At 49.7% G+C, this 26,847-nt stretch overlaps 7 protein-coding genes across 7 annotated transcripts; 2 read left to right on the top strand and 5 right to left on the bottom strand.

Annotated features, from left to right (window-relative positions):
- Positions 1–120: 120 nt before the first annotated feature.
- On the bottom strand, positions 121–2,347 carry BKA67DRAFT_161259 (high-affinity nicotinic acid transporter). Its single transcript, XM_046095174.1, has 7 exons — positions 1,702–2,347; positions 1,639–1,646; positions 1,406–1,582; positions 1,156–1,329; positions 1,002–1,093; positions 664–943; positions 121–603 (listed from the first exon to the last, which is right to left on the bottom strand). Exons 1-7 carry the CDS (start codon positions 2,208–2,210, stop codon positions 332–334), a joined length of 1,512 nt encoding a protein of 503 aa, XP_045960855.1. The 5' UTR covers positions 2,211–2,347; the 3' UTR covers positions 121–331.
- A 3,848-nt stretch (positions 2,348–6,195) lies between these two features.
- BKA67DRAFT_552478 (uncharacterized protein) lies at positions 6,196–7,074 on the top strand. The gene is made up of 3 exons (XM_046101844.1): positions 6,196–6,386; positions 6,450–6,578; positions 6,650–7,074. The coding sequence occupies exons 1-3, from the start codon at positions 6,252–6,254 to the stop codon at positions 6,881–6,883; spliced, it is 498 nt and encodes a 165-aa protein (XP_045960854.1). The 5' UTR covers positions 6,196–6,251; the 3' UTR covers positions 6,884–7,074.
- A 272-nt stretch (positions 7,075–7,346) lies between these two features.
- Positions 7,347–9,378, bottom strand: BKA67DRAFT_552476 (MNNG and nitrosoguanidine resistance protein). Its single transcript, XM_046101843.1, has 2 exons — positions 8,816–9,378; positions 7,347–8,753 (listed from the first exon to the last, which is right to left on the bottom strand). Exons 1-2 carry the CDS (start codon positions 8,982–8,984, stop codon positions 7,399–7,401), a joined length of 1,524 nt encoding a protein of 507 aa, XP_045960853.1. The 5' UTR covers positions 8,985–9,378; the 3' UTR covers positions 7,347–7,398.
- A 2,150-nt stretch (positions 9,379–11,528) lies between these two features.
- Positions 11,529–12,830, bottom strand: BKA67DRAFT_552472 (uncharacterized protein). Its single transcript, XM_046101842.1, has one exon. The coding sequence runs from the start codon at positions 12,774–12,776 to the stop codon at positions 11,928–11,930; it is 849 nt and encodes a 282-aa protein (XP_045960852.1). The 5' UTR covers positions 12,777–12,830; the 3' UTR covers positions 11,529–11,927.
- On the bottom strand, positions 12,505–13,814 carry BKA67DRAFT_161168 (uncharacterized protein). The gene has a single exon (XM_046095173.1). It carries the CDS (start codon positions 13,667–13,669, stop codon positions 12,797–12,799), a length of 873 nt encoding a protein of 290 aa, XP_045960851.1. The 5' UTR covers positions 13,670–13,814; the 3' UTR covers positions 12,505–12,796.
- Positions 13,815–20,602: 6,788 nt separating this feature from the next.
- Positions 20,603–22,240, bottom strand: BKA67DRAFT_590560 (glucan 1,4-alpha-maltohexaosidase; the record flags this gene model as incomplete). The annotated part of the gene is made up of 3 exons (XM_046104601.1): positions 20,603–20,627; positions 20,676–21,578; positions 21,627–22,240. 3 exons carry the CDS (start codon positions 22,238–22,240, stop codon positions 20,603–20,605), a joined length of 1,542 nt encoding a protein of 513 aa, XP_045960850.1.
- Positions 22,241–23,536: 1,296 nt separating this feature from the next.
- On the top strand, positions 23,537–26,521 carry BKA67DRAFT_531877 (uncharacterized protein; the record flags this gene model as incomplete). Its single annotated transcript, XM_046099447.1, has 1 exon — positions 23,537–26,521. One exon carries the CDS (start codon positions 23,537–23,539, stop codon positions 26,519–26,521), a length of 2,985 nt encoding a protein of 994 aa, XP_045960849.1.
- Positions 26,522–26,847: the final 326 nt, after the last annotated feature.

The raw sequence follows: 26,847 nt of genomic DNA, 5'->3' as shown, positions 1-26,847 counted from the left end.
AGCGAAGAACCTGGGTGCGACGGGCATGAGCCCACTGGTTGGCGGCACAGTTGGTCCATCTACTAGATATTACAGGCTCAATGATCGTAATGCAAGTTCGCAAACCAGAACTCGATCAAGTTGTTTGAGTATCATAATATTTCATGAATGTGGTTTTGCACAGTATGATATCTGCGCGGCAGGGTAAATACAATTGTGACATTTTTCCGGTCCTTCGTTTCAACGGGGTGACTAGGTACCCAAAAATAACTCAGCATTTCGCTTCGCTCTATCGCTTGCTCTAATAACAAAAAACAAAAGTCGACGAATCTATCTAGACATGTCGTTGATATTAGACAGTGTAGCGGAAGAATGTCGCGTTGTCACCCTTCTCGCGCTCGAGCTCCATCTCCTGTCGAGTGTACTCAGATGGTGCCTTGTACTCACCGTCCCGGCGGGCGTTCTCGCGGCGTAGGTAGATGGTCATGAAGATGCAGAGAATTAACGACATGGTCTCAGTAGCAATCAGGGTGCCGTGACCAGGGTAGAACATGGGCGCATCCTTAGTGCGGTATAAGAATCCGGAGATGGCACCACCGAGATTGCCGAATCCAACGTGCATGGCTGTGGAAGGAAACAAATCAGTGAGAACTTTGATTTACTGGAAGTATGGTGGTAGCTTACCAATACCAACACCACGTTTAGTCGATCCGCCAATGTTGTTGCCATTCCAAGCGACACCCTGAGGTACGTTGGGGTAGATGCCCATAGCGGCGAAGAAAGTGCCGGCGTACTTTAAACCCAGATTTGATGAGACGATTTGTAGAATAAAGCCAAAAATGGCGACGCAGTTGAAAAAGATCATGAAGACACCACGTGTTCCCCATTTGTCAGCCAGGTAGCCCGCGCCAATGCAGCAAATACAAGCGGCAACGTAAGGAGGTACGGTCATCAATTGTGCGGTCTGATGAACACGTCAGCGTGAACGTTTGAGGCTCAGAACATGTCAAGTTCCAACGTACCTTGGGATCTGTAAAACCCAGGTTCTTGATAATGGTTGGCAAGAAAAGCGAGAATGAGTAGAGAGGAGTGTAGACACCTATGGTTATGAACACTGTTGAAACGAATCAGATTGTGGTCGCCTGGCTTAGCTCGGTGATTTCTTAATATGCTTACTGTGAACCCATATCTTCCAGTCTCTGATAGCGTGCCAAAAGTATTTCATGTCGAATTCGTTAGCCAGAGCAGAGCGGTCCTCTTCGAGACGGCGTATGACCTCTTCCTTTTCGGGAGCACTCAAGAACTTGGCGGTATCTGGATAGTCATACATGACGAAATAGGCAATAACGGCTGCGATAAAGCATGTATTAGTCGTCATCCATCTAAAAAGAAAAAAAAGAAACGCATTTGCTTGATCTGAACTTACCGACAATGAATGTGAGAATTCCCTCAAGTATGAAAATCCACTGCCATGCGCCAAGTCCGGCAATACCCTTCATCTCAATGATACCACGAGCGAGCAGTCCACCAAAGGCACCTGCGGCGGTGGCTGCTGAGAAGAAGATAGCCATACGGAGACCACACTCATGTCTCTTATACCACACTATGAAAGTTAGTTACGTTATATAGTGGGAGAGCAAGCGTTCGATGTTGACATACAGGTGATGCTGTAAAAACGTTAGCTCTACGAGAATTGCGCTTGGAATTTCGGAGTCAACTTACTAATATGTGATACCAGGGAAGAGACCACCCTCAGCTAAGCCAAGAGCCATCCGCGCAGCGAGGAGACCGGCATAGTTGTGGACAAGTCCCATAGCCACGCAAACAATAGCCCATGCAACCATAATAGTCGGAATCCAGACAGAAGGTCTGAAGCGCTTCATGGCCAGGTTGGACGGGATCTCAGCGGCGACATACCAAGGGAAGAAGGCACTGAGAGCAGTGTTGTACTGAAGACTGGTTGGATCCATGCCAAGGGACGTTTCAAGGTCCGCAAGACGAGCATTTCCGATGTTGGTTCGGTCAAGAAAGCTCAGCAAGTAGAGAAGGGCGAGGAAGGGAATGAGAACCCAGTCAATCTTGCGGACAAGCGTCTTGGTCGCAGCGGCGTCGAAGCCATTGCTCTCAAGAGTACCGACTTCAGCGGTCTCTGAAACGAGTTCCTTGTGCCCTACATCGATGCTAGGAGGGCTCGAGTCGCCAGAGTTATGAACCTTTTCGTCGATGGTCATCGCAATGGTAATGTCACGTTACCACGATGTGGTTGTTTCTGTGGTAATCAACCAATTTGATTAGAATTGAAGCAAGGTGAACTTAAGCTGTAACGAGATGAAGAGAGAACAAATCATCCGCGATGAGCAAAAGTGGCAGAAGCTAAAGCTGAGCTTCACATCACAAAAAGAAATTTTCTGGGGTGCGAGGTAGCCAAGGTTTTGTATCCAACACGAGCTCTCTCAAAAGTCCATGTCTCAAAGGGATCTGACACACAGCTGAGAAATGAGGGTAGCCCGGGGATAGAAAGTACCTCTGTACCATCAAAGCATGCAATAATGCAAATATTCGCATGGAACTAAGCCTGGCAAAGTGAGTGCCACCGCGTGGTGTATGCTGTCCTATCTTGGCGCTTATCTTAATGCAAGCCGGAATGCTTGATCGATGTCTTTCACGAATCTTGCCGTCATGATAAGCTGGTGGCGTGGACGAATCATCCATTGATCCGTTCCATGATCAAACTTTGGCTGTCATCCTTGGTATTTTGACCGTTAAATGTCAATCTTTTGAACCGCTCCTCGCTCGAATGTCTCAGTCTCTGAGGGTCTCGTGAAGCCTGAGCAAGTGTCTGCGAGCAAGTACAATGCAGGCGGGTACGTTAAACGAAACCTAATGTTTGCAGTAATCTCATCAGATCATATCTTCGATTCGTTCCCAAAAAAATGACCCTGTTGAATGTTTTATTGGTCGGGGTTCAAAGGACCAGGTCTGCCAGGGTCTATACTGTTGCCGAGCCCTTGGTACATCCACACTAACCGAAACAGCATAACAACGCCGCGCTCCTGCATCAGCGAAAGCAAGGCCCATGATTTCAATGGTCTAGAATTACAGATGCCAAGATGGTTCATTCTCCTCGTTTGGAACAGAAAGGCAATTGGCCCGAACTCGCCAAGGTTACCACTTCCCCGGACTCCGCAGAGCCCAAAAGTCTCCATGTGTCCACATGTGTCCGCATCTGCTTCTGTTGAGGTCCAGGCCGAGTGATTTCAAGACCAACTAACGAAGCCCCAAGAAGAGAGTCAGACTTGAGTTTGAAATAATGGTTACCGTGTGGACTTGGTGGATAGACACAAGTGGGCCTTGCCATTCTGGTTTCCTGGGGTCCCCAACGCGGGGTAAATTAGAGAATCACCAGCTCCCAAGTCAACCCGGGACAAAGGGACAAGACAAACGGTTACTAGACTAGACTAGGTCAACGTTAGGGGGCTTTCCTCTCTCCTAATACTATCAACACCGCCGCCATCCTTAGTATTATCATTATTATTATTATTATCACTCTCCGTCTCCTGTTTGTTATCTACATCTTGAGCTTAAACTATCTTGGCGCATCCGCTTCCGTGCACGTGTCTTTAGACTCGCCATTTCCTAGCCCGACACAATGGAGAGTTGGGCCGAAAAGGCCGTCAATCAGCAACTCCTCTCAGCAAGATTCGTCAACCCTTCCTGGAAGATAAATATAAGTGGCTTGCCAAGCTGTGCCAAGTCTGCCAGGACTTGTCTACAATGTACTGAATAGGTGAAGCAAGGCAGATGCCCAATCTCGTCTTCAACTGGCAAGGGCCAGGTGCAGGCGACGTCCAATCTCCCGATGCGCCCTCCAATCTAGGTCCAATCCACGACACTGTCAGCAGCCACCGCCAAGCACAACACCGGTGAGGGCCTCACACATCCCGCTCGTCCATCCCGCCATGGCTCTTGGAAACGCGATCAGCCATGCCGAAGATTCTTGGATGATCTAATGGCTGTTCTTAGCACAAACACAGCCCACCACATTTCGTGCCGACTATCCAAGATCGATGGTCAGCTACCGAGAGTAATGGGGATGCAAGCAACGCTTCGTTGAGACGCGGCCGGATTTCACGTGGTCCTCGCATGCATTTGAACGGTAGAGCCAAGCAAACCGCGTAAGCAACCCGATATATGCGGGACCGAACGCGGTTCCCATGCGACGACATCAAGTGGCCCTCAGCTCGAAGATGCCTTGAATTACGATGCAACTCCTCGCTTAGAGCCAGTCCCAAAATTTGTAGTAGGTCACCTTGCCGTCCGTAGAGGAGAAAGGCTACGGTCTAGCCCCTCGAAACGGTGTCGCCTTTGTCGTTATTAATTGCATGCTGCGCTGGTAAACAAAAGCAACCTTAGAGCCGCAGAACTCTATGGATTGGCGAATGGAACAATTAAAAGTCTTTTTAAACGACATTTGCGGGTACCAAACATTCGGAACGATGCAAGCCCCTGAAGCAACTCGGCACCGGGTCCACAACTGGCGAGCCTCGCACACTTCTTCTTGCCCTTGCTGGCACCATATGTTGTGGGACCAGCAGGTCTCAGCATCGGGACGCCACTAATGACCTGTGTTTATCCCTCAACAAGGAAAAGCTCAGCGAATCCCGCACCTACAATTAGCCAAGACGCTTGGTCAGTTATGACACTTCATCAATTTATGCTAAAGAGCTCCTAGTCGCAGCTACGTGACCGTCTCCTTCCCGGCCCGATGATGATAGAAATCAGCATCAAGAACGGCACACGCGGCCTATAAACCTCTGCATCCAAACGACTTAGTAGGTAGCTCTCACAACATGATCCATATACGAATAGAGGCAACCATCGGGCAAAGACTGCAAGCCGTCGTTAGGCGCGTGGCACGCCCAGTGATTCACGTCTGTTGCAACCATCGGTCCGATAATACCAATGGTTGCAAAGCCCCTATCTTTGAACGTCTCTTGAAATAATGAATGGCAGACAGACACCTCAGCGTAATATCAGTGCTCGCTGTGCAAGATCAGCTTATCTCAATACCGTCGTACAATTCAAGTAAACAGTACAACCCGGTAGATGGACATGAATGGGTCACGGCGCGATCAACCATGAGTCGTGGGTGGCCGTGGCGGCTTAAGCAACAACAACCGGTCTATATTCCCGATCGGGCATTGGGAGGCCGGTATTCGTGCAGGACCGCTCTGCAAGAAGCATCAATCCCTGTCGGCTCAATGAGGATAGTGTCATCATACATGCATGTGTTAAATTGTGGTATTGACGCATAAAATCAGGCCTAGTGTTGAAAAGCAACAATGAATGACTAGGAGGACGGCACTAGCTCTTCTCATGATACACATCTCCTAATCAAATGTTACAAAGATGGATTTACCGTTGTGACCTTCTTGCTGGAACCCATCGCAGGCATCATACTGCAAGATGATATTAATGGGAACATAATATTGCCTAAATAATGTTAGTATATTAAAACGAGGGGTCTTTAATGGTAGTATCTTGTCAAATAGTCCAAAGCAGCCAGATAGTCTATAGCCCAGCGATCATCGATCAAGGCAGCCATAAACGAAACTTACGTCGAAGGGATGAGATTATATTTGAGTGATGAATGGCGATTGGTACGGCATTGCTGCTTCATCAATCTCATACATTGCTCGAGTCTGGACCACAGCCCCCTGTCTTGATTCTTGTTTTGTTAGCTATGCGCACCCTACGAATGACAGCGGCCGTTCGTGGTTGGCGGTCGTGATGATTATGTAGCTGGAAATAACGAGACCACACTTCTAAAACGGTTGTGTTCGTATTCAACTGTACTGCAACTTGACAGAACTTATCTTGTAGACCATGTGTACCGTAGGACTGCCTGACCGGTGGCGCAGGATCGAGCGTATGCAGGCATGGCAAGACAGTGTTTTCACCTCGGCTGCGCATCAGAACCTAAAAAGGTCTGGATGGAGCAAGCTAATATGCCTGACAAGCCAGATCAATCACAGATTAAGTTAAGGTGTCAGCCGTGAGATGGTGCTGCTGTTAAATAAAGTCGCTCCGATTGACTTCCGTATGATGCGTACTATCAATGCAGTTAGCCAATAAAACGCTACGGGTGACTATGCAAAGATTTGCATGATACTTTCGGGTCAAGTATAAAACCACTGATTTTCTTAGAAAAAATTGATGCTATTAAAATCACCGAAATCAATATCGTTCTCTAGATGTAGAAGACGTTCTAGATGTTATTGTGTATTATCATCAGCATGTCGGCCAATCAGCTTGTCGAGAACTTACAATCTCTCACCTTCCAGTCTGCAGATTCCAAACAGGCCGCCGACTCTATCAATGCGCAGAACCTCTTCACTGCTGTTCCGGTGAGATTACGTTCGCTACTAATATTCAATAATCGGTACTGATTGGATGTTTGTACCATACAGAATCTCGTGAACAAGTTGAAAGAAATCATAAACAAGGTTTCGCAAGACATTTCTGCGCAAGGAAATGGCAACTTAGCTGGATCCTTGAAAGAATCTGATCAATCTTTGATCTACGAAGCCTTCAAGAACGTGAGTTGCTGCACTGCAGACCACTCCTGCTCGTCCGAACACTTTTTTAATGTAACACCACCCATCCATAGTTCACGAGAGTACACCAGGAGCTTCTGAACAGGATAACTGCAAAACATGGTGTGATGTCGATGCCAGCCCTTACTGCGCCTATCACCCAGGTACTCAGGGCGTTGGAAGAATCTGTCGATGCCTTGGTTTTTAATATCATCGACTCGATCCCTCACCACGACAAGGAATGCAAAAGTAGCAAGGGTTCTCTTGACGGTGCATTCGGGAAGGCCATCTCGACATACGACTCCTAATCTTGAAGGGCGCCCGCGCTCGGGGCGTTGCAGGCACGCCTGCGTATAAGTGGTCAAGACCTGACGTGGCCACAAAACACGAACTGTTCAAATCGCAGTGTAATTGGCTCGCGGGAATGGAGACTGGTATATTATCAAAGCGCTCTTACTTTAGCTTCTAGTCTGGTCTTGATGGTAAATAATTGAGAGCCTTACCCGAGAAATTGGTCTTCGCATATTCGGACTGGCTAGAGAGATATTGAACTATCCGTCTCCTGGCGAGATATTTTGCGTATCGTAGATGAGTCTGGGTAGTCAAAACTTCACATTGATGAATACTACCGAGAGGCCGCGTAGTCGCAATGACTTTTAATTGTAAACGCGGCTGCCAAAGAATTATGCAGTGCAGATCGGGGGTGATTCCGCTCACATTTACATGGGCAGAAGAAAGATTCTGGAGTATTTGGAAGGCAAAATACAAATGTAGACGATCACAATCAAATCTTATAAGTAGTTATGTATAGATAGTACGCCGCCTAGACGCCTCTCATGAACCCTCGCTTCCTGATTGGTGGTTTCGCCCCCTTTTCTTTCGAAAACTGTTTCTCGCCATCTTCCGTATTGACCGTATACCGATCCTTGTCCTCCTCGGCCTTCCGCTTGTCGTGCTCCATCTTCCAGCGCTGGAAGTAACAGCAGAGGGGGAACAGGACAGTATTGATGGCACACCAAGCAAACAGCACCCCAAAGTTCAGCCCGATCCGAGAGTGCAGGTCGAACAGCATCGACCTGCTCGCCTCGACGATGTTGTGCAGCGGCCAGGCGAAGCCCCACCGGAAGAAGCCCGGCGCGAGGTCGATGGTGTAGAAGGCCGTCGACACGTTACTGATGACCCAGAAGATGAGCCACAGGGCGGTCCACGGCTGCCCAGCGATCATGGCGACGTTCTCGCATGCGAGACCCAGAGCAATCATGCCCACGAAGTTTAACATCCAGTAAACGACGAAGGTGCCGCGACCGTAGGCGGTCGCGTTGAACGCGACGTCCGTGGGCGATGCTGGCGGCATCCAGAACGGGATCTGGAATGCCAAAGACACGAGCGAGTAAGCTAGAGAGATCAAGACATAGGCGGCGACGGTGGCTAGCCACCGCCAAACGATGAATTGCCAGAAGTGTAGGGGCGGGTGACCCTGCGGCGTGATGTACTTCTGGTGGATCGGCAGGAAGAACGAGAACGAGAAGAACGCCATGATGATCAGATAAATCAGTCCGATCGTGACCGAAGGTGTTATGGTCGCCGGCTGGAAAGGCCGCAGGTCGATCTGAAGAGGCGAGATGCCGGGGTTGACGGCGCTTGGAGCGGCGGCAAGCATCTCTTTCGTGATGGAGGCGTTATTTGCGAGTCGTTGAGCCCAAGTGGGACCAAACTGGCTCATAAGCATCGTGCTGAAGATCTGGAATTGGGGAAGGATATAGTTGTAATACGTCGTTTCGTCGCGTGCCGATGTGAGGATCATCTGGATGGCGCCGGTGGGGTCATACGTTGCATTACCTTTGGAGACTGCATCAAGTAGAAGAGCGGTCGCGTTGGGGTTTATGATGATCGCTGCATAGCAATTTTGATCATAGATGGCCTGACGGACAGCGAAAGGGTCATTATTGAAGTCAGAAGGTGGGAGGACAGCGTATCCTAGACTCGGCTGGGGCATATCGAAGGTCTCTTGTGCAAGTTGAGTGACCATTGGCCCTATGAATGGTTCGATATTGCCATAGCCTTGGCCATCAAAGTCCACAACTTGGACATGCAAGGCTCGCATGTTGTCCTCTACATGGAACAGCACAGCCCAGTAGAGGGCGAGGACCGCCATGATAAAGCAGATCAGGATGAGCACTGTCGTGTGCGTTAACACATGACTCACATACTTTCGGGCTTTATGGAATAATATGTCCTACCTGTCTGGGCCCATAGTCTCAGCACATGCTTTCTGACCTTTCCCATCTTGTGGTGCCAGAACCCGACCGAGTGATGTGGCTGGTTTGCGATTCCATTTTCTGCATCTTGTCTACTTTCGCTGAGCGTCCTACTAGAGTCATCTTGACTGAAATGGCTGCGTTCCATCATCCTGCCTGATTGTAAAGACAAATTTAATTTGGTCTTCGGTAGCTATGCGACCGGTCGGATAGTATATCATGGGGACGAAGTGCCCGGTTTGGCTTCATATATGGCTAATGTGCACTCAAATGGCAAGTCCATCAAGAGGGAAGGCCCAGAGTATAAGAACTGCCCTATACCTAGGCGGAGCATGCAGATCTGGCGCAGAACGTGCTGATGACGCCCACAAGCTTTAGGAGGCTCCATTTTGCGACTAATCAAAACCCCGGCAAGTTCTAAATGGGGTATCTTGTTGGTCAACATCAAGGGCAATTGGGCGATGTTGAAGGTAAGAGATGGCTTTTAATGATGTCATAATTCTGGCTTTCGTTCGGCTTTTGCGGAGTGCTGTGACCTCCCTAATGCCGCGCTTACAGAGAGACTCAACACAAAACAACCTCAATCGCAACTTATCTGGGTTGACGTTACTATGGAACCGCCAAATAAGATAAAAAGATTTGTCGGCGATCGAGAGGCAGTAAGGTGTGTGTTAACGCCGAAATATCGTGGCGGCTGTAAGCCCGCATGCTCACCACCCTGTTTCACTGTGCATAGGCCCGTTCCATTAGTCTAAAATCACGACCTATGACTATTGGATTTCATCGGGTTTGTACAACGAGGCCAAAAGTCGTCATGTTGAAAAGGAATTCTGGCGGCTAGTGCTCACACCTCGAATGTCGCTCTTGATCCCCTACAGCCATATGCCTCATTGCAGGTGAGACTTCTAGAACGCAGACCTTGCCCTCCTATCAAGCCTTGACACCAATCACGCCTCTTGCTTTCAATATTTCCACCTAAGAACCTCCGTGCAGATTACATTCCACGAAACAAATATCCTTGTTACAAGCAATTCCAATTCGATCTTTCGAGCCATTGGCACACTTGTATGTTAGCCTGGTGTGTCTGAAGAGCAAGACAGTAAGATGACATGCATATGCGGTGGATCTCTCTGTGACCTCACTCTCGCTGAACTCGCCGTCAGACGGGGACTTCTCGGGAGTGGACTGGCAGTTAAGCTGATACTTATTTCGACGCCGAAGATGCTCGCCGAGGCTGAAACCTTGACGCCGGTACTGTGAATCATTTGAGTTGTCTGCTCCGTAGACACGACATTCGTGATCGGAATAATTTTTTTAATATTTCTAGGTTCCTTTTTCTGTGTTCGAACACCCCACTAGTCTCATTGGATCAGACTCCCTCCACATACCAGCCGGCGTGTCTGTCGGAATGCGTAATGGACTACGGATGACGCCCAGGCCTTGCCGGTATGTCGCAGGTCAGAAAGCAATAAAAGACAATTCGACACTGCATTAGTCCATGCTATTAAAAGACCGCCGTCTTTTGGAAATTGTGTCGGGAGTGACCTCGGGTGGGGGTTCGGTGAAGTGTCCAAAGTTCTTCTCGAGGATCAGCACGGAGGCGACTGCCATGCCATACCCGTGGCTGGGCCAACTGGGAAGTTTGGCCCGCTTGCTGATGATGGAGTTATAATTGTCCCTTCAAACGACCCTAGGGTTCGAAGGGGTCGCTGACTACTCGGATGCCAGAATATGGTAGCTCTTGTACAGCCAGTCCCGATGTCGTTCCAACTCTAGTCATGGGCAGAAGTCACGCTGACACACGAAGGTGCAGTAATCTCGAGACTCGTTCCTCATTTTGTGGAAATAGTGAATGAAGATGTGAGACCGTGTTGGGAAGCGTTTTTATGGTGAACTTTCGAGGAACGGATGTAAGACGAGTTGAGGATGAGGGAAATTTATATACATATGCGCTGGATAGTCGAGAATGGCAGGTTGTAGCACAACTACAAAGTTTAACCAATCTACCGGCTCAACTATGGACAGGTAATCTGTTTGCTTTCATCGGACTACAGAGTCGCCGCTTTTCTCGTTCGGCGTATTATCAATGTATTCTCGTAATCAGAAACATTCGGGTGGTGTGAACGTCTTCCTACGTATCCAACGTGGCACATGCCCTGTATCACCTTCGTGTATCCTGCATCATTTCCCAACATGCCTCGGTCTTTTCTACGTAGTAAAGGTTTTCATGAGTCATCTCATGTACGTACATGGAGGCAGAATTGTGGATGCTACAATCTCTGGGAAATGTAGCAGTGACAGCTTGGCTTGATGTGGTTGGATATTATAGTATAATGTGGACGGTTGACCATGCTAGTTAGGAACCTTGATGTGGCCCGCCAATGGGGCCAACCGCGACGCATAGTGGCAGCCAATCCAGAACAAAACGTCCATCGTGATTTGTTTCTAAACGTGTCGCTATCTTTAAACGTAACCTTAGCAAATGATTTGCACTACCAGCGTGACAGCTTGATTCATTTAGTGGGTTTGGCTTCGTCGGTAATATGAGCGAGAAGCTAGACAATAAACCTAAGCAGCGGACAAATGATCACGAATGAAAATCATATTGCAACGCTACCTATACTTAAATCAACTGTATTTATCTTATAGCAGAGTGTCACATCACGGGTTCACGCAAAGGTGAGAGGCGTTGTTATAAGGTTTTTATAATATTTTTGTATTGTTTTTACAAATTGATTTTGTGTTGAGTGGCATATTGCCAGCTATATCTATTACAGCCGATCCAACGACCGCGCCGTCCCAGCCAATTTCTTTCCCGGCATCATCATCGTAAGACAAGACATGGCGTTCTCCTGCCACTCGCCCCCAGGGTACTCTATACAAAGAAAATAAAAAGAATGATCCATGTTGGGACCACAGGACATATAGACAGTCGAAATATAGTTGTAACAGATGGTCACCACCCAAGCCAAAGCGCTCATGTAGCAATGCATTTGATCTGATCCCCAACGCCAAGCCAGGTCAAGTCAAGTCCGGTATCTTCCATTATGCAGAAACGCCAACCCAAAGACAGAGAGAAGAGTGTGCAAGGAGCTTAGAGGTCGTAGGTAAGACATTCTAACCTCGCCAGCGTAGCTTCGATGCTGGCAGTAAGCCTTGAAACTCTTGCCAAAGCCCTTGAAGCGACAGCCTCGTCTTCAGTAGTACTGACCAGCTCGTACACGCAAGACTTCTCAGTTGGGATCACGACGCCCAAGAGACCATCGACAATGCTCTCGACAGCGGATGAGGCCGTCATCTCGTCATCGAAGATATCAGCATCAAGGTCGGCAACGACCTTCTCGGTCTTGGTCTGCTCGACTGGTGCCTGGGGAGCTTGAGCCTTGGCCGACTCGAGAAGGACAGGAACCTCAGGGAGAGAGATCTCTACTTTCTCGTTGGCGTTGAATGGCTCGCTCACAATCTCAGAGGTCTTTCCGGACAGGATGGCAGTGTCAATCTCGGGCATCTCGGGAGTGTCGAGGACAGTGAAAACTTGAGGTTGATAGTTGTAAGCGTCAGTAACCTCGGCAATGTTCAGCATGGAGAAATCCATAGACTGCTCTGGGATCATGACCATGCCAATCTGTTGCTGTTGCGCCTGGCGAGAAGCGGCGTAGGCGTTGACATCCTTGGGCATCTGGCGCTGCTCGGGTTGCCTCTGCTCCATCTGAGCAGCAAGCTGCTGCTGCTGAGGAGCGGCGTTGGGGTTCTGGCTGAGGTGGTCCAAGAAGTTGGAGAAAGATGGCGAAGCCAAGAGCATGCGGGTGAGATCAGAGAGGCGCTTGTTCTCCTCCATGAGAGCGCGGTTTTGACCGCGCAGGTCGCCGTTCTCGGTAACCTTGGTGGCAATCTCGGCCTCTAGTTGAGTGATGTATTCTATGTAGTTGTTAGCATGATTCATCTATTCGATGCGCTGTGCTGCTAGTACTTACCCTTTCTCCTCGAGCGGAAGGCACGAGCGGAAACCTTGTTGCGCAGTTGACGGCGTTCCTTGCTGCTGAGCTTCTTGCCCTCTTCGCTGTTCAGGAGTCTCTCGTCCTCATCCATATCGTCCTCGTCTTTCCTGGGCCTGGAGACGTTCATCATAGGCGAATCGTGTGCATCCATGCCGTTAGGCTTGGCTCTCATGGAATTGAGGAGCTGGGTGATCTTCTGCTCGACCATGGGGTCCGAAGGCGACACACTCTTCTGCTTGGCCTGTTGCCTCTGCTGCTGCTGCTGCTGGATGATCTGCTGCTGCTGCCTCTGCTGTGCTTGAGCCTTGGCGAGGGCCTGTTGTTGGTGCATACCAGGGTACATTCTGCCAATGTTGCTCTGCAGAGCGGGCGGCGACGGCAGGGACTGCTCCCGTCCACCAATGGCGGTGGGGTTGATGGTCTCGCCGGGGAAGTAGAACGGGGGCTCGGCTTGCGACTCAAAGTCCATCTCCATGTTGGGAGACGGGCCAGCGTTGAAGTCGAACATGTCATCATTCGGGCTCACACTCGATTGGTTGTAGTCCAATGTGTATCCGATGTGACCGATCTGCTGGTTGACAGCCATGGTGGTGGCCAGGGCGCCGGGGACGAAGGGAGTCTGTTGCTTGTACTGATCGTAGCGATGGCTAGGGCCGTGCATCTGAGGACCGGAAGGCATGGTGGCGGGTGTTACTGATGGCGCTCGACGCTGACTGAACTGCGGCTTTGAACTGGTAGCAGGCGACAGTGAAGGGGACTGGTATGGGAGGCCGTCGTACTCGGTGAAGTCGAGAAGGTCGAGGGGATCGGACGGCTGTGACTGACTGGAAGCCGACATGGCTTTATTGTACGACGATGTGGTTTGACGTGGTTTTTGATGATCCAGATGGCTTGTGGATTTAGATCAAATCAGACCAGACCAGGTTGATGTATGTATGTATGTGTGTATGTGTGTGTGTATGTGTGTGCGTATGCTGGGGTCGAGATGCTGTGAATAGTAACAAAAGTGTCTGATAAATTGAACGTCGTGTCAGACCTTAGTTTCGACGTTGGGATACTGTATTTTAGTGTCTAGTGAGGGTATGGGAGTGGGAAGAGCGCGACAGAAATGGCAGACAGACAAGAGAGATGGGGAGTTTGGTGATTATGGGTGCCTGGGAGAGTGGCCTAAAGCTGCAGGTTACAAGTGCCAGGGGGACACAAATGCGGTCCCAAAGGCGGTCCAAAAAATGCCCACTTACTAGATGGGGTGGGAGAGTGGACACAAGGGCCCCGGGCATTAACTTGGCCCTGTTCGGTAGGTCGACCGGGGGTGCAAGCCTGTGCAAGCCTCCCCTTGGCTCGGCTGGGGCCAGAGGACGCGTAAGCTCTCTCAACTCGAGAGACTCCGTCCTGCCCCCAGACCACCAATCACCTCCCAGTCTGGAGACCCGAGAGCGACAAGTCCGGGCCAATCAAAGCCACCATGGCTCGGATTTACTACAGCATGTACGCATTGCTTGTACTCGTAGCACTGGCTGGTGTGGTACGGTACGGGCAGACAGACCGTTGGCTGGCAATCCGCAGAGACTCCCCGACACCTGAGGGAGACGGCGCAGCGGCAGCCAGTGCTAGCCAGTCCTCGCCAGAGAAATCTCGGTGCCTGCGGCCTGAGCATGACGACGCCTTCACTATTAGACCATGAACATGAGCACCATGTACGTTAGAACATCTGCAATTGCCTTCGGAGCCTCACAATGGTTGGCTATCAACCAGAATTGGGGGATGCGCTGACGATGAGAGACAACGACAACGCGATGAAGACGAAACAGCGTTGAAGCTCAACAAACATCTCACAGCAAATGCTCGGCCTTCAGAAGATGAGGGGGGCTAGTGCTGACAAACCGCCTGTTCCCCCTCACGTTCGAAAAATAGGCTCCCGCTGAATGTCTTGGGAGAACTCAGTATAGCCCGCAACATCATCGAGCTAGGGAGAAAAGAAATACGACTGCCTGGAGTGCACCTCAGCTCAAGGTGCATCTTGCATGCAGAGCGACAGCGCTAATTGCATCTACACCAGTTGACTGTGCCTCGAACGTCAGCGCTGCTGGTTCAGATGGATGAGCATGCCTCGAACTCCGAATCCATCGATGTTGCCGTTCGTGGAAAGTACTTGCTAACTGCCTTCTTCTCACCACATACGGTAATCCATACAATAACGTTTCCCATTGATTGGCAGTACAATGCACTTGCAAGGAGATTAATGAAACCCTGAGTTCTGGCTCACGGAAACTGTCCCACAAACCCGTCGAGACCCATCATTTGTTTGGGGAGAATTGCTAGTATAGATTTTACTCGGGGGTCCCTTGAAGGGGATATGGGTTCTTCCGCTGGTGTACTTTTCTGTTGCGGTGCGTTACGTTGCGGCTTGCTGTATTGAAGAACAAATTAGTTAGTACCTAGACTAGGCATGTACGAACTCGGACAAGGCACTGCCACACCAGCAATGCAATCGCTCGTGAGTACTATCCAATCGGGAAATCATCGCAACTGATCCAAGCCCACTTCGGAACGAAACCATCGAGTGTTCAACACCTGAATTGACGGCGTTGCGGCGAAGCCCGGTTGCACGGGCGACTAATGATCAGCTCTATCACTGTGGCTGGCTCTGCAACTGTGATGGGAATCTGCAGTGCATCAGCAGAACAGCAGCAGGTTCTTCATTCATTCTGATGAGGCTGGTCTACAAGTACAGTTTGCATTAAATTTTCGCGCTGCACCAGGTCTGTTGGAGAAGCCGCAATAGAATTGTTGAAAATCGGGCGTGGTTGTCCCCAGTGGATATCCTCAATGCAAACTCGCCAACTGGCCCTGGCAGACCTTGCAGTAAACGGATTGGAATTTTGCTTGTCGATGATTAGGGACTGGAGTGGCCGCACGGTTTGAAGCAAAATGAAGCAAAATGAAGCGGTTCATCGGTGCTTTTGAAACCCCGATCCACTCACGACCAAATTGGTCTCGAATACTAGCAAATCTGGCTAGTTTCTGGCGTGCTTCGGAACCTTCTAGGGCGGATCATACGACTAGTACTAGAATCAAATACGGAAATATGTACTCAAATACCGGCAGGGCACTAGATTCTGCGATGGAGTTATGGTCGATCTGATATGATCTATTTCCTGCATTATCATCACTATTGGCGGCATGTTGATGATCTTAACTTCTCAACCTCGACAATATCAATAGCCCGGAGGGTTATATCAATGGTACAAAAATAGTGTCGTCCTTCGGTGGCCGTGTTTCATCTGCCCGATTTCATCGCATGTGAGCAATGCGAAAGCTCACCTGGCTCCAAGATCGTCTTCGCAGCCCGGGTCAAGATGCCACTCTCCGGCGTCCTGCTTGAATGCTTTGACCATGACGGTGTCAAGACTCAAAAGGTATGTAGGTCCCGCGGGCCCGTCACTAGGAAAATGCCCTGGCGCCATGATCGTCATTCGGCATTGCCATTTACGCAACCAAAAATGGTCTAGACTGTCGGCGAGCTATCAAGTATCTGGAGCCGGGTGGGAGACAACTCCCGAAGAGACATAAGAGGTTTCAACTTTGGGGCGGTTTTACTCAGGCGGGTGCCATTCACCTCCCACATTCCTTCCCACTTGCCTTGATCCTGGAAAGGCCCGTCTCGAAAGAACTGTTTTCGTCCGGTCGTTGCACAAGATCTGCTTAGGGGGTTTTGGGTGATGCTCATGTCATGATGGTTCTAACTCATTACGATAGCCATATGATAATCACGAGCCTCGAGCATAGCGGCAAGGGTATGAAAGAATCATATCCAGACCCCATCCATCTGATAACGGAACTTGCCATCAACAGGCTTATATCCGCAAATTAACCTTTCATCCCTTTTCAATCGGCCCCCAAAAGCCCGCTCATGTCTCAACAGCAAATCCATTGAAATGGCTCGTGCAGAGGCTTGGAAGGTTGCTCTCAGCTTGACAGGGACCGTCTCCTGGTGGGTCGCAATCATTCACCCCCCCACCGCAATCGCTCGCCTTGTGACGAGCTCAAGCCCATCTGTGAACAGGACTCGCGGCTTTTCTAGTGTTTCCGATTGGCATATTCATGCAAGGCAGATTTGAAAGGGATGAAACAAAGTGACATGTTTGTATTCTATCTTTAAACCATAGTTCTTAATAGACAGTACTATGGACAAGAGACGCGGCATCAAAAGCCGTTTCTGTCAAGCTGTTTATGTCATCACTTCTGCATATGCGCGATGGGCTATGCAACTTTTGGGCCGTGCCAGCTGTTGAAAGCGACGCCCGCGAAAAAGGGACCCACGGACGATCTTGGGAAATACTCAAGTAGGTTAACTGCCGACTGAGGTGGAACGGCCGTGTGGCTGTGGCTATGTCATGCTTTCATGGCAAAAGCAACTCTCGAGCCTCGGACGACCTTCGTTCAGGCGCCGCCTGAAAAACGAGAGCCTGCGCGACAAGTTGACCACTTTGGTGTAGCGAGGTCCGGAGAGTCGGCGTCCACGGCGCCGATCTCATGCCGTTGCGACCGTTGGAGAATCTTAATCGTACCGTCAGATCAAAGCAGCAAGGTATCTTCATCTTTCTGGCCTTAAAAGTCCCCACGTTTACAGTAAGCTTATTCTTCTACCAAGAACCGATCAGCCCGACAAGAACCTAAAGTTATCTTGGCATCTACATAGCTGAATCCTTGACGTTCGAATTAGAAGTACTACAGTACGTAGGAAGCTGTTGCGCTAGATATATCGGTACCGGTATCTTACATGTTATTGTTCATTGCCGTCCAAATTCCCGACGTTTCCGGGCTCTAGTTGGGCACTATTCCCAGACGCCTAGTAGTTTCGATTACGGATGATGGAGCACAATTATTTACTGTTTTGCAACTTGTACCAACCCGAAAATATTCAACCCGCGCGTCACCGATTTGCCATATGATTCGAGCTGGCCCAATACTAGATAGCGCGAGGACTGTCTGACGGCTGGAAGCGTTGTGAAACTTCGGGACATGGACCTACTCCATTATCTCCAGCATGATGCTCATGACAAGAGTACCGGGCCAGCTGCTGTTACTGCGAGATCCCAAATGGACACTGGTCTCGTTTCTGGGCCACTCAAATACGGCCAAAACTAGTTGTAGCCATTCTACACTGCGCTTCTCTTACCACAGCCCTGACCGGGGAGCTATCCAGGGTGCCAGTGTTCCCACTGACATATATCCAATCATTCTATGTTTTAGGCTATGTTCCCTGGATTCGGAATAGTGAGGTGTTACAAGGATCAATGATGAGCTTACTAGTCTTTTCGATATGAAACTCGACTTCAGATGAGCTAATAATGTACGATCGTGGGATTATGTGTTACTTGTTGAACGATGGGTTCCAGATGTCATGGCACTCGATTTGGTAAAGTTGGGCATATCAATATCTTATGCCCGTCATGACCGATGAGTTTGTCAGCCAACGCTGAGTGACTTCGCTTATCGTAAGAACCGAATGATTACTCTGCCCGTGATCTAAACAAACCAATCAGTCATTCAGTCTTGTTCCGCACTGGAAGCCATGGCGCTGGGGCCATCTCAAGTATTGTTTCAATGAGACAACCCCTGTCAGTGACCCAGCTCTGATGGGATATAAACTGCAGTAGGCAAACATGAATGGTTGCAGTTGAGGCATGATATTGATTCTAAACCCCTGGCCAAGAAGGTATCTTCGAAACTGAGCTCAATCTGAATATTTCTACCTGATATATCTTACTTGCTGGTCTTCTTGAATTTATGGCAATACACGTGCTTGCCGACACTCAATCGCATGCAATGTTGTGAAAGCTAGAACGAGCCTGCTGGTCTTCATGGTTAAGTATGAAAATTGGGGGTTGAAAATGCTCGTAAGGGCCGTTAATTTGCCTTAGTCATAAGTCCCATCTGCCGTGAAGTGCAACACCAGATCACAGCTGGCTCAAGCAGGATATACCCCTTCGAAGGATAGCCTGATCATTGGCAGCAGCGATAGTGCCGGGTCCATTTCAATTAGTCATTGACTGACTTTCTAGCTGAGAAAGCTATTCATGTACTGATCCCGTAGTCAATTCGATCAGTTGATGTTCATGCATTATGTTCTATAATGACTATTCTTTTCAAGAAGACTTTAGACTAGATGGATAGGGGTTCATCGTTGCTGGGAGACTTGCTCTGGACGCGGACTACCCAGTGTCCACGCGCAAATGAATAACCCTATCTCTCCGCTTCCCCTTGAGCCTTCATTCTGCCCCTCGTTCTTTCTCCGTCGTCTTTTCGGTGAGAAACTGATCACTCAGAGTCAGTGATGGATATCTCGAAGTATAATCCGGTGTGGCCCGCGACGGCTTAATTTGCTTTCCCTTCACAGGCCAACGAACTACTATTGCATAATATCGTGAGGTCTTGTTGGAGACGGGGGCGGGGTGGAACCGTCTGTGCCTCATGGATCTTCATATCAAATGTTCGTTCCTCGCAGAGGATGCAGCAGACTGGTACGAGATTAGAAGGGATTCGACCGGAGGGCATGACATTCCAAGACAGAGCATCGTCGATGCCATAGGGGGCTTGGCTAGGCAGCACTCGTGAACACCTGGGATTATGGGGTGGTGTGCGATATTTTCGACATTCAAGGACCCTCCATTCAACAGAGAATCCCAGTACGAATTTATGGCCGCAATGCCTCCATTACTAGGGAATATGAGGAGAAGGAGCCCGATGAGCTAGGCGATGAAGACTCGGACGGCGACTCGGATCATGAGTCTGATTGTAGATTCGGGGCGCCAAATTACTACAAGAATGCCCCCATGACCGAGGTGAGAATTTGTGTGCTCCTATAGAGGTATTTTCCTGATCTCATCGCCAGAAACGAGTTCAGGCACCGAAATACTAGTCTAGCTGCAGATACAGCCATTCTACTGAATGGCTTTGTCGTAATTGCGTGCGCAGCAAATGGGGGTAAATAAATGCACCCCCGAAACCTGCGGATGCCGTGGTTGGAATTGCGACAATCCATTCAACAGCGTCAACTACTCAATCCGCCGATGATGAAAGCACATTCCCTCATGCGTATAAATATCCAAATGGAGCGACACTCGTTCCTATACCTTAGGCTTTTCTTGACTGCGAGAGAGACACCCCCCAAAAATTTTTTTTAAGAAAAAAGAAAACGGAAAAGAAAAGGGAACGGGTACTGCGATGGCCATCAAAGCCTCGCAGAAGATGTGGGACGGTGCGGAGATGAACCTGCTGGCTTCGCAAAGAAACAGGAGCTCAAGCAAGCCCTCCTGCGTCTGGCCTTCTTCAAGTAAGATCGACCATGTTTTGGCGATGAGTATCGCGGCTACTTCTGCCCCTCTGTCGCGGTGGTGGTGAGTACCTGAGGCGGCCAGCTCTCAGAGGTTGCGACCGAGACGAGTGAATATGGGACTGCTGCAAATGTGGTGAATGCCAAGACTGACGAGAGTGGCATTCTAAGTGACACAAAGAGTGTCATTATGGTGTAAGCCTTCGTGCTACTTGTGGGTGTGGGTAAGAGTCATATCATAGTAGAACGGGTCATATTTTTTTTGACGGCTCTGAGAGTAGCCATTCCGTTGTTCTGGTGCATATGTAACCTCTTTTCTGGCAACCAAAAAAAATCCACAAAATCTCAGTATTTAAGGACATAACAATCTAGATCTAATTTCTTAAGCCTCGATGTCTATCCTCTATCCGGGTATGTGCTCGTCATTTAGGTCTATTCGTCGTAAATCTTGTCGTTACTGCGACTGTTAGCATGCGTTTTCAATCTCATTAATGCCATGACTCACAATGTCTCTGAAAACTTTTCCCTTCCCTCGGCTTCACGGTTCACAAAGACGCTTACACTCGTGCCTCCACAGACGAAGACACCGAAACCGTCATCGCCAATTGTCACCTCTCTGTCCGACCAGCCGAGGACATCAGTCCAGACTTCACCAGCATGCATCTCACCGACATGCATTCTCTTTTCGCCAGGGCCAGCATTGCTGATAACGACAGCACATCCAAAGGGACGATCCCATGTACCGTACTTCACCCAGCCCAGACAGGTAGCATAGTCGAAGTAGTCTGCCTGCTTACCGTATGCGTACAACTTACGAGCAAGGGCAAGCTTAGGCAGAGCACCACCGCAAGATGGTGGGAAAGGGTGCTCACCCTTGGGATCTATTCCGTAGAGATCACCGTACCATAAGCACGGGTATCCCGATTCTCGGAGCAGGATGAGTGCATAGGCTAGCGGCTTAAACCAACCCTCAATAGGGGCCTCTAAAGCCTGATACGGCTGCGTGTCGTGGTTCATGACAAGCGTTACGGCGTTGACTGGCATCACTTGCACCAGCGTGTTGTCGAAAACCTTGCGCAAATCGCCCCCATCAGCCTTGCTAATCTCGCTGAAATTGTAGACTAGCGGGGCATCGAAAAGTGAGAACTTCTTGCCCATACGGTCAAGATACCGGGTCATGTCGTCAAGTGAGTCTTTCCAGAATTCACCAACGAAGAACCAACCTTGGCCGTATTCCTCATCCATTGTGGTGATGAAATGACGTAAGAACTCCTCACTATAGTGCTTGATGGCGTCAAAACGAATACCCTTAAGGGGGACCTCCTTGGCCAGCCACTTGCCCCAGTTCAAGGTATCTTCCACAACTTGCGGGTGGTCGTAATCGATATCAGATCCCATCAGGAAGTCGCTGCCATGCGTCAGTAGGCGTCCGGGGAGCCACAGACGGGATATTTACTAGTTGCCCTTCTCACCGTCAACCTCTCCATCTTCTGCCCAATCTTTCGTCTTGTCGCCCAAGATCTTGAAGATTCCTGTCTTTTCGTTGGCAGCATTGTAGTCGACGCCACTGAAGTGATACCAGTGCCACTTCATTTTGCTATATTTCCCATTGCGCCCTGGAAAGTCAAAGCCAACCCAAGCTTCAATTTCGTACTCATCGCTAATGTTCTTGTTCCGGTCTTCTTGGTCGACCTCAACCGCACGGCACTTTTCCTTGTGATCAGCAGCAAATTTGTGGTTCAAGACGGCATCAAAGTAGAGTCCGACACCATTGCTCTTTGCGGTGTCAGCAAGCTTCAAGAGCTCCTCCTTGGTGCCCCACTTCGTGGACACACCTCCCTTCTGGTCAAATTCGCCCAAGTCATACAAATCATAAATGTCGTACCCGTTGCCTGTCGTGGAAGAGCCCTTGCAGGCCGGGGGAATCCAGATGTTGTCAACTCCCCATTTCTTGAGCTGCGAGACGTGCTTTTCGAGTCGAACCCAGTGTTTCTGATCTGCAGGCACATACCACTCGAAGCCTTGCAACATTGTCATGTTCTCCGGCGTAGGTTTTTGTTCTTCCGCCATTTTGAATATTCGACCCTTGGTCAGATGACTCTGCCCTGACAAACACCGAAAGGCAAATAAGTGATTTGATGGACAAGAAATGGTCAATTGTAAGTGGGAAACAGACACAGCGACACGTCGTTACTTCTATGCTCACCCGGAGGAGCCTCCCGCTTACCCACCTGTTGGCTGATCCTGCTTTCCCACATTGTAGAAAACCCTTATCAGGATATATCGCGCAAGTCAGCGGCGCGGCACCGCTTGTTGGGGGCCTAGTCAGGGGATTTCATCGCGCGCCAACAGCCGGCAGTGGTCAGATGCGGCCATCGCGCATTCAGCCAGGGGCACTTTCAAGATTTTGCAGGTTTCGGAGAGCCAGCTAATGGAACGGGCGCACCGCTTGGTGGCCTAGTTTGAGACTGGTTCGTATAGAATCCAGGTATAGCTCATGCACAGAAGTCAGAAGCCACAGATCTAGACCTTGCGGGTGGATGTACGGATCCGTAATCCGAGTCCAAGATAAACCGAGTGACGTCAGAGCTAAAAGCGCTATGTCTTTTTCATGGTCCCCGCTAAAAGGGTTGTCGGCTGGGGAAATGGTTCGGCTCATGGCGCTTTGGGTGTTGTAAAGCGGTGAAGTTTGCTTTGGACAGTTGCGACCCACTACCTACCTAATCCTTCTACTTGTCGGCAATTCTTCCATTTTATCAGCTCACCTTGAGCCTCAAAATTACTCCTCTCAAAAGTACAAATCTGGGGCGAAACAGAAGGCGCCAATTGAGCAAGGGTGGATGACGCCAAAGCGTCAAGAGTGCTGAGTGAGACAGCGTGGCTTGACACAGGATAGCGAGATCGTTAGAAATGGTCTCAAAATACACATGTTCTCATTGAAGCCGAAAACGTGATAAAACGGTCGTCCAGAAACTTTGAATGCTTTGCGTACCAAGCCCTCTCTGGGAATAGGCAGACCGACACTCATCCTGTCTGATCACCATCCATCTGCACAACTTGGTGGACTGCTTCATACGGTCCGTGGTTGGGTCGTTGCGGCAGCTAGACTTCCCCACGGCGGTTGCTGACCTAGCAACGGGAAGTAAACAAAGGCGGTCTGTGGCTCGCCAACCAGAGTGCACGGCCAAGAGAGTTCGACCAGGACGTCGAACCGCATCGTGCCAGCACATTCTGCTGTGGAAACACGATTTATTCACCGAATCAGAGTTTCGGAGAGGTTGCAGGCTCACACTTTCCCGCCCACGGAATCCAATATAATCAACAAAGTTTCAGCCGTCAGCGGCAGTCCAAAATTCCAGACTTCCAATGCCCCGACGCAGACCCAATTACGATTTTGAAATTCATGTCGACCCTTCCTGCCTCAGTGCAGAAATGGAAGAAGAAAACAGATCTCAGTCAGGTGACATAGAGGTCGCTGGAGACGCGGCACCTACCCACGAAGCAACACAACAGGATCTTCCCGAACCGCACATAGACGAGATCGAACACGACGGCGATGCCGCAAACACTAGTCTAATGTCTGAAGATAGAAGCTTGGATCCAGATATGGTCGACACGGTAGAGGGGGACGGGTCCACAGAAAATACTGCTGCCGACTTCTCGGAATTGAGCCACGATGATCTTTCAGAGGCACTGCAGGACATATCATATGCAGAGGACTCGATCTACGAAGAGGAAGCAAACGACCAGGGGGAAGAAGAAGCGCCTTCGGGTCACGAAGGTTCCATACTTCCTAGTATTGAGAGCGATGCAGAGAATGAGGCACACGAAATCTCTGTTTTAGACGATTCCCTTCTCGAAGACGACAGATCGTCGCACATTGGCACACCGCGAGGGACATCTTTACGAACAGAAGCTCTTATACAACAAGCGGCCAGAGATATCGTCGCTCGGCTTGGAAGCCCCAATAGCGAACGCCAACAATACGAGGAAGGGGATGAGTCTGTGCTTAGCTCCCATAGAGATGTCTCGGAAGACCAACAAGAACTTAGCGAGTTATCTTTGATGGGAGGCCAAGTAGAGGCCGTGCCCGGGGAACGCCAAGTACCAAACACAGCCGATGAGGGTGGTGACAGCAGCTCGCAACACGGTACGGACGAAGACGTTTTCAGCGACAACAGTGCAAGAAACTCTATGGGATCCTACGATGGGGGTTCCGAGTCCGGCAAAGGGACGGCGATTGGGGACGATACTTCTGTTTCTGGACGGACCCCTCGTATCTCCAACATCTCCCAATACGACTACAAAGATGAAGACTTCATCCCAACTATCCGGGGTACTTCCAGACGCAGACCGCCTTTCCGCACGCCTGAGGATGTTCGTGCGATGCAGATGTCTTCTCCACCTCCCTCCACTCGGGGATCCGTCATCGGCTCTTCACGTTCGAGCAAGCGTCATTTCCCAACCGTGTCCCGTCTGGGGAGCCCGACACCGTCGGTACAATATTCGCCCAAAAACCGAACACCTTCCAGGTTCAAGGTCAAGGAAGCACCGTTGGTACTCCTCCATGTCACCCTCCTACCCCTTCGATGGATGTGGGGCGATGTTATCAATACCTTTGAGGCTTCAGAAATGAGTGAAGAGGCAAAGACTTTGCGTGAGTCATGGCGCATGCTCCAGGACCGTATGGGCGATACTGTATTTGAGAGAGGTATTCTTCTCGGCCATCCTCAGAATGATTATGAACTTCTTGAGGAACGCCTGCTCGAAGCCCTCGACTTGCCACTACGGCGGCGCGCTCGAATCTTGGAATGTGGCCATTACCTCGGACCGGCCAATGAAACGACAATAGGAGATGATTCGGAGAGTGAAGATGACTACGAGATGGATCGTCCAGTTGCCAAGAGACATTGGTGCAAGACGTGTAAGAGTGAAATCTACTACGATTCTCTCGGCCCTGGAAAGATTTTCAGAGTCAAAGTTTACGCTAGCAACGGTCTCATGAGGGCCGGTGCTTGGGACGCTTGCTGGAAGGAGATGGAACGGGTAGACATTGAGCTGGAACCTGTCATTGAGCCAGGCGTTAATGAGGAACTGGCTCGACTAGTCATTCTTCAAGAAGAGCGCGAAGCGGCTGCTGATCGGCAGATTGAGCTCGCTGCCAACATTATCCAGCATGTTGGGGACCAAGTCGATGAACAACTAGATCGTTCTTTCGACCAACGTCCTGATCTTGTCCACGCACAACTTGAAATCGCACCCGCCCGCCCTGAGCCTTTACCGGATCGCGAGTCACTGGGCGAAGAACGTCACTTGCGCGATGAGTGTCGTCCACGCGAGATCTGTGGTAGTACGCCGATCCCGCAGATTGAGCCAAGACAACCAGATGCATCCACCCATCAGCTGCATGCTGACTCTTTTGTTCAGCTACCATCGCCAAGCTCACCGTCAGAAGAAGCCTATGAGCGCCTGCAAGCTCGCCGCCAGTCTCTGCAGTCAGCATCATTTTTCGAACTGCTCATGCAATCTGTCAGAGTCTTAATGAAAGACACAAGAAATATTTTCATTATTGGGTTGAGCTTACTCGTTCTCCTAATGGCATTACGATCTTCACAACAGTCTCAAATGATGGATACCATGCTCTTTGAAAATAAAAGCGCTCCACAAGTGCAGCAGGCGGCCGATATGATAGAGACGCCTGTTGATGCGCGAGAAAAGGTTTCAGTCGTTGATGATACCGTTAACTACTCTGCGAATACACAGAGCACCTCAACTCAGTCGATTGTTGCCCAAGAGAGCGTTGCACCAACTAGTGCCTCGCCCGTCCAGAAACCATCCATGACGACCTCCCTGGTCCAAGAGCTACAGCAACACAACACCATCGTGCCTGAAGTAGTCCACTCTGTTTCGCAGGAGACAATGACCCAGAAGACAACTGTCAAAGTCGTAGAGACAGTCACCGAAACTGCAACCCTCAGGATCGAGACAATTACGGAAACCGAGACCATGAAAGTCAAGGCTACCGTGACTATGACAGAAACTTCGGAAACATCTGAGCCTACTAGCGACTTAGGTCTCTGGGGATATCCAGGCGACGCGACCGAGACTTCACCAGTTTCAGAACCCACTAGCGATCTGGAACTGTGGGTCCATTCTAAGGAGATGACCGAAGTTGATGAAATGCCCGCTACCAATGACATGACCGCCTATGCCAAAATGCCTGAAATTGATGTTGGCATGTGGTTCGATGAGAGCATGCTGCTCGAGGCTGATATGCCCTCTGTTGGTGGGGTGCCCGAGATTGGCGCCGGTGTGCGGGTTGACGACAGCATGCTGCTTGAGGCAAACTGAAATGTAAAACGTAATGGATAATATTGCATGGAAGAGTCTTACGACATCAAGTAACCAAGAATAATGAAGCATACGATGGAGTCATTGATTTCTTGTGTATGAAACGTTCAATGAAACTAGGTTAGTTAGCGATTATTTAGATAGGTTAGTTACACCAATAGGACGTCATATTAGTATCAAAACGGTGCTTTACTAAGAAAATTTACTTAAACTCGGTGTATGTGCTGTTTATATTGTCTTATCATCGGTAAAACCGTAATAGAAGCGCCTCATTGTCTCGGAGGCCGACTACATGTCCATTTCGAGAGACACTCTGCTACCGTTCC

Source organism: Truncatella angustata, assembly GCF_020726525.1.
Source record: "Truncatella angustata strain MPI-SDFR-AT-0073 chromosome Unknown BKA67scaffold_2, whole genome shotgun sequence".
Lineage (NCBI taxonomy): Eukaryota > Fungi > Ascomycota > Sordariomycetes > Amphisphaeriales > Sporocadaceae > Truncatella > Truncatella angustata.
Note: the sequence above shows the minus strand (reverse complement) of the source record. Positions and strands in the feature narration are given on the sequence as shown.

Bases quoted from the DNA above. Each gene is read 5' to 3' on its own strand.
- BKA67DRAFT_161168 (XM_046095173.1), bottom strand. From the start codon at position 13,669: ATGTCGGCTTCCAGTCAGTCACAGCCGTCCGATCCCCTCGACCTTCTC.
- BKA67DRAFT_552476 (XM_046101843.1), bottom strand. From the start codon at position 8,984: ATGATGGAACGCAGCCATTTCAGTCAAGATGACTCTAGTAGGACGCTC. The intron at 8,754-8,815 runs GTAGGACATATT...CGCACACGACAG, and splicing joins GAGACTATGGGCCCAGACAG to TGCTCATCCTGATCTGCTTT.
- BKA67DRAFT_552472 (XM_046101842.1), bottom strand. From the start codon at position 12,776: ATGAATCATGCTAACAACTACATAGAATACATCACTCAACTAGAGGCC.
- BKA67DRAFT_161259 (XM_046095174.1), bottom strand. From the start codon at position 2,210: ATGACCATCGACGAAAAGGTTCATAACTCTGGCGACTCGAGCCCTCCT. The intron at 944-1,001 runs GTACGTTGGAAC...CGTGTTCATCAG, and splicing joins TGGGTTTTACAGATCCCAAG to ACCGCACAATTGATGACCGT. The intron at 604-663 runs GTAAGCTACCAC...TTCCTTCCACAG, and splicing joins TAAACGTGGTGTTGGTATTG to CCATGCACGTTGGATTCGGC.
- BKA67DRAFT_552478 (XM_046101844.1), top strand. From the start codon at position 6,252: ATGTTATTGTGTATTATCATCAGCATGTCGGCCAATCAGCTTGTCGAG. The intron at 6,387-6,449 runs GTGAGATTACGT...TGTACCATACAG, and splicing joins ACCTCTTCACTGCTGTTCCG to AATCTCGTGAACAAGTTGAA. The intron at 6,579-6,649 runs GTGAGTTGCTGC...ACCCATCCATAG, and splicing joins TCTACGAAGCCTTCAAGAAC to TTCACGAGAGTACACCAGGA.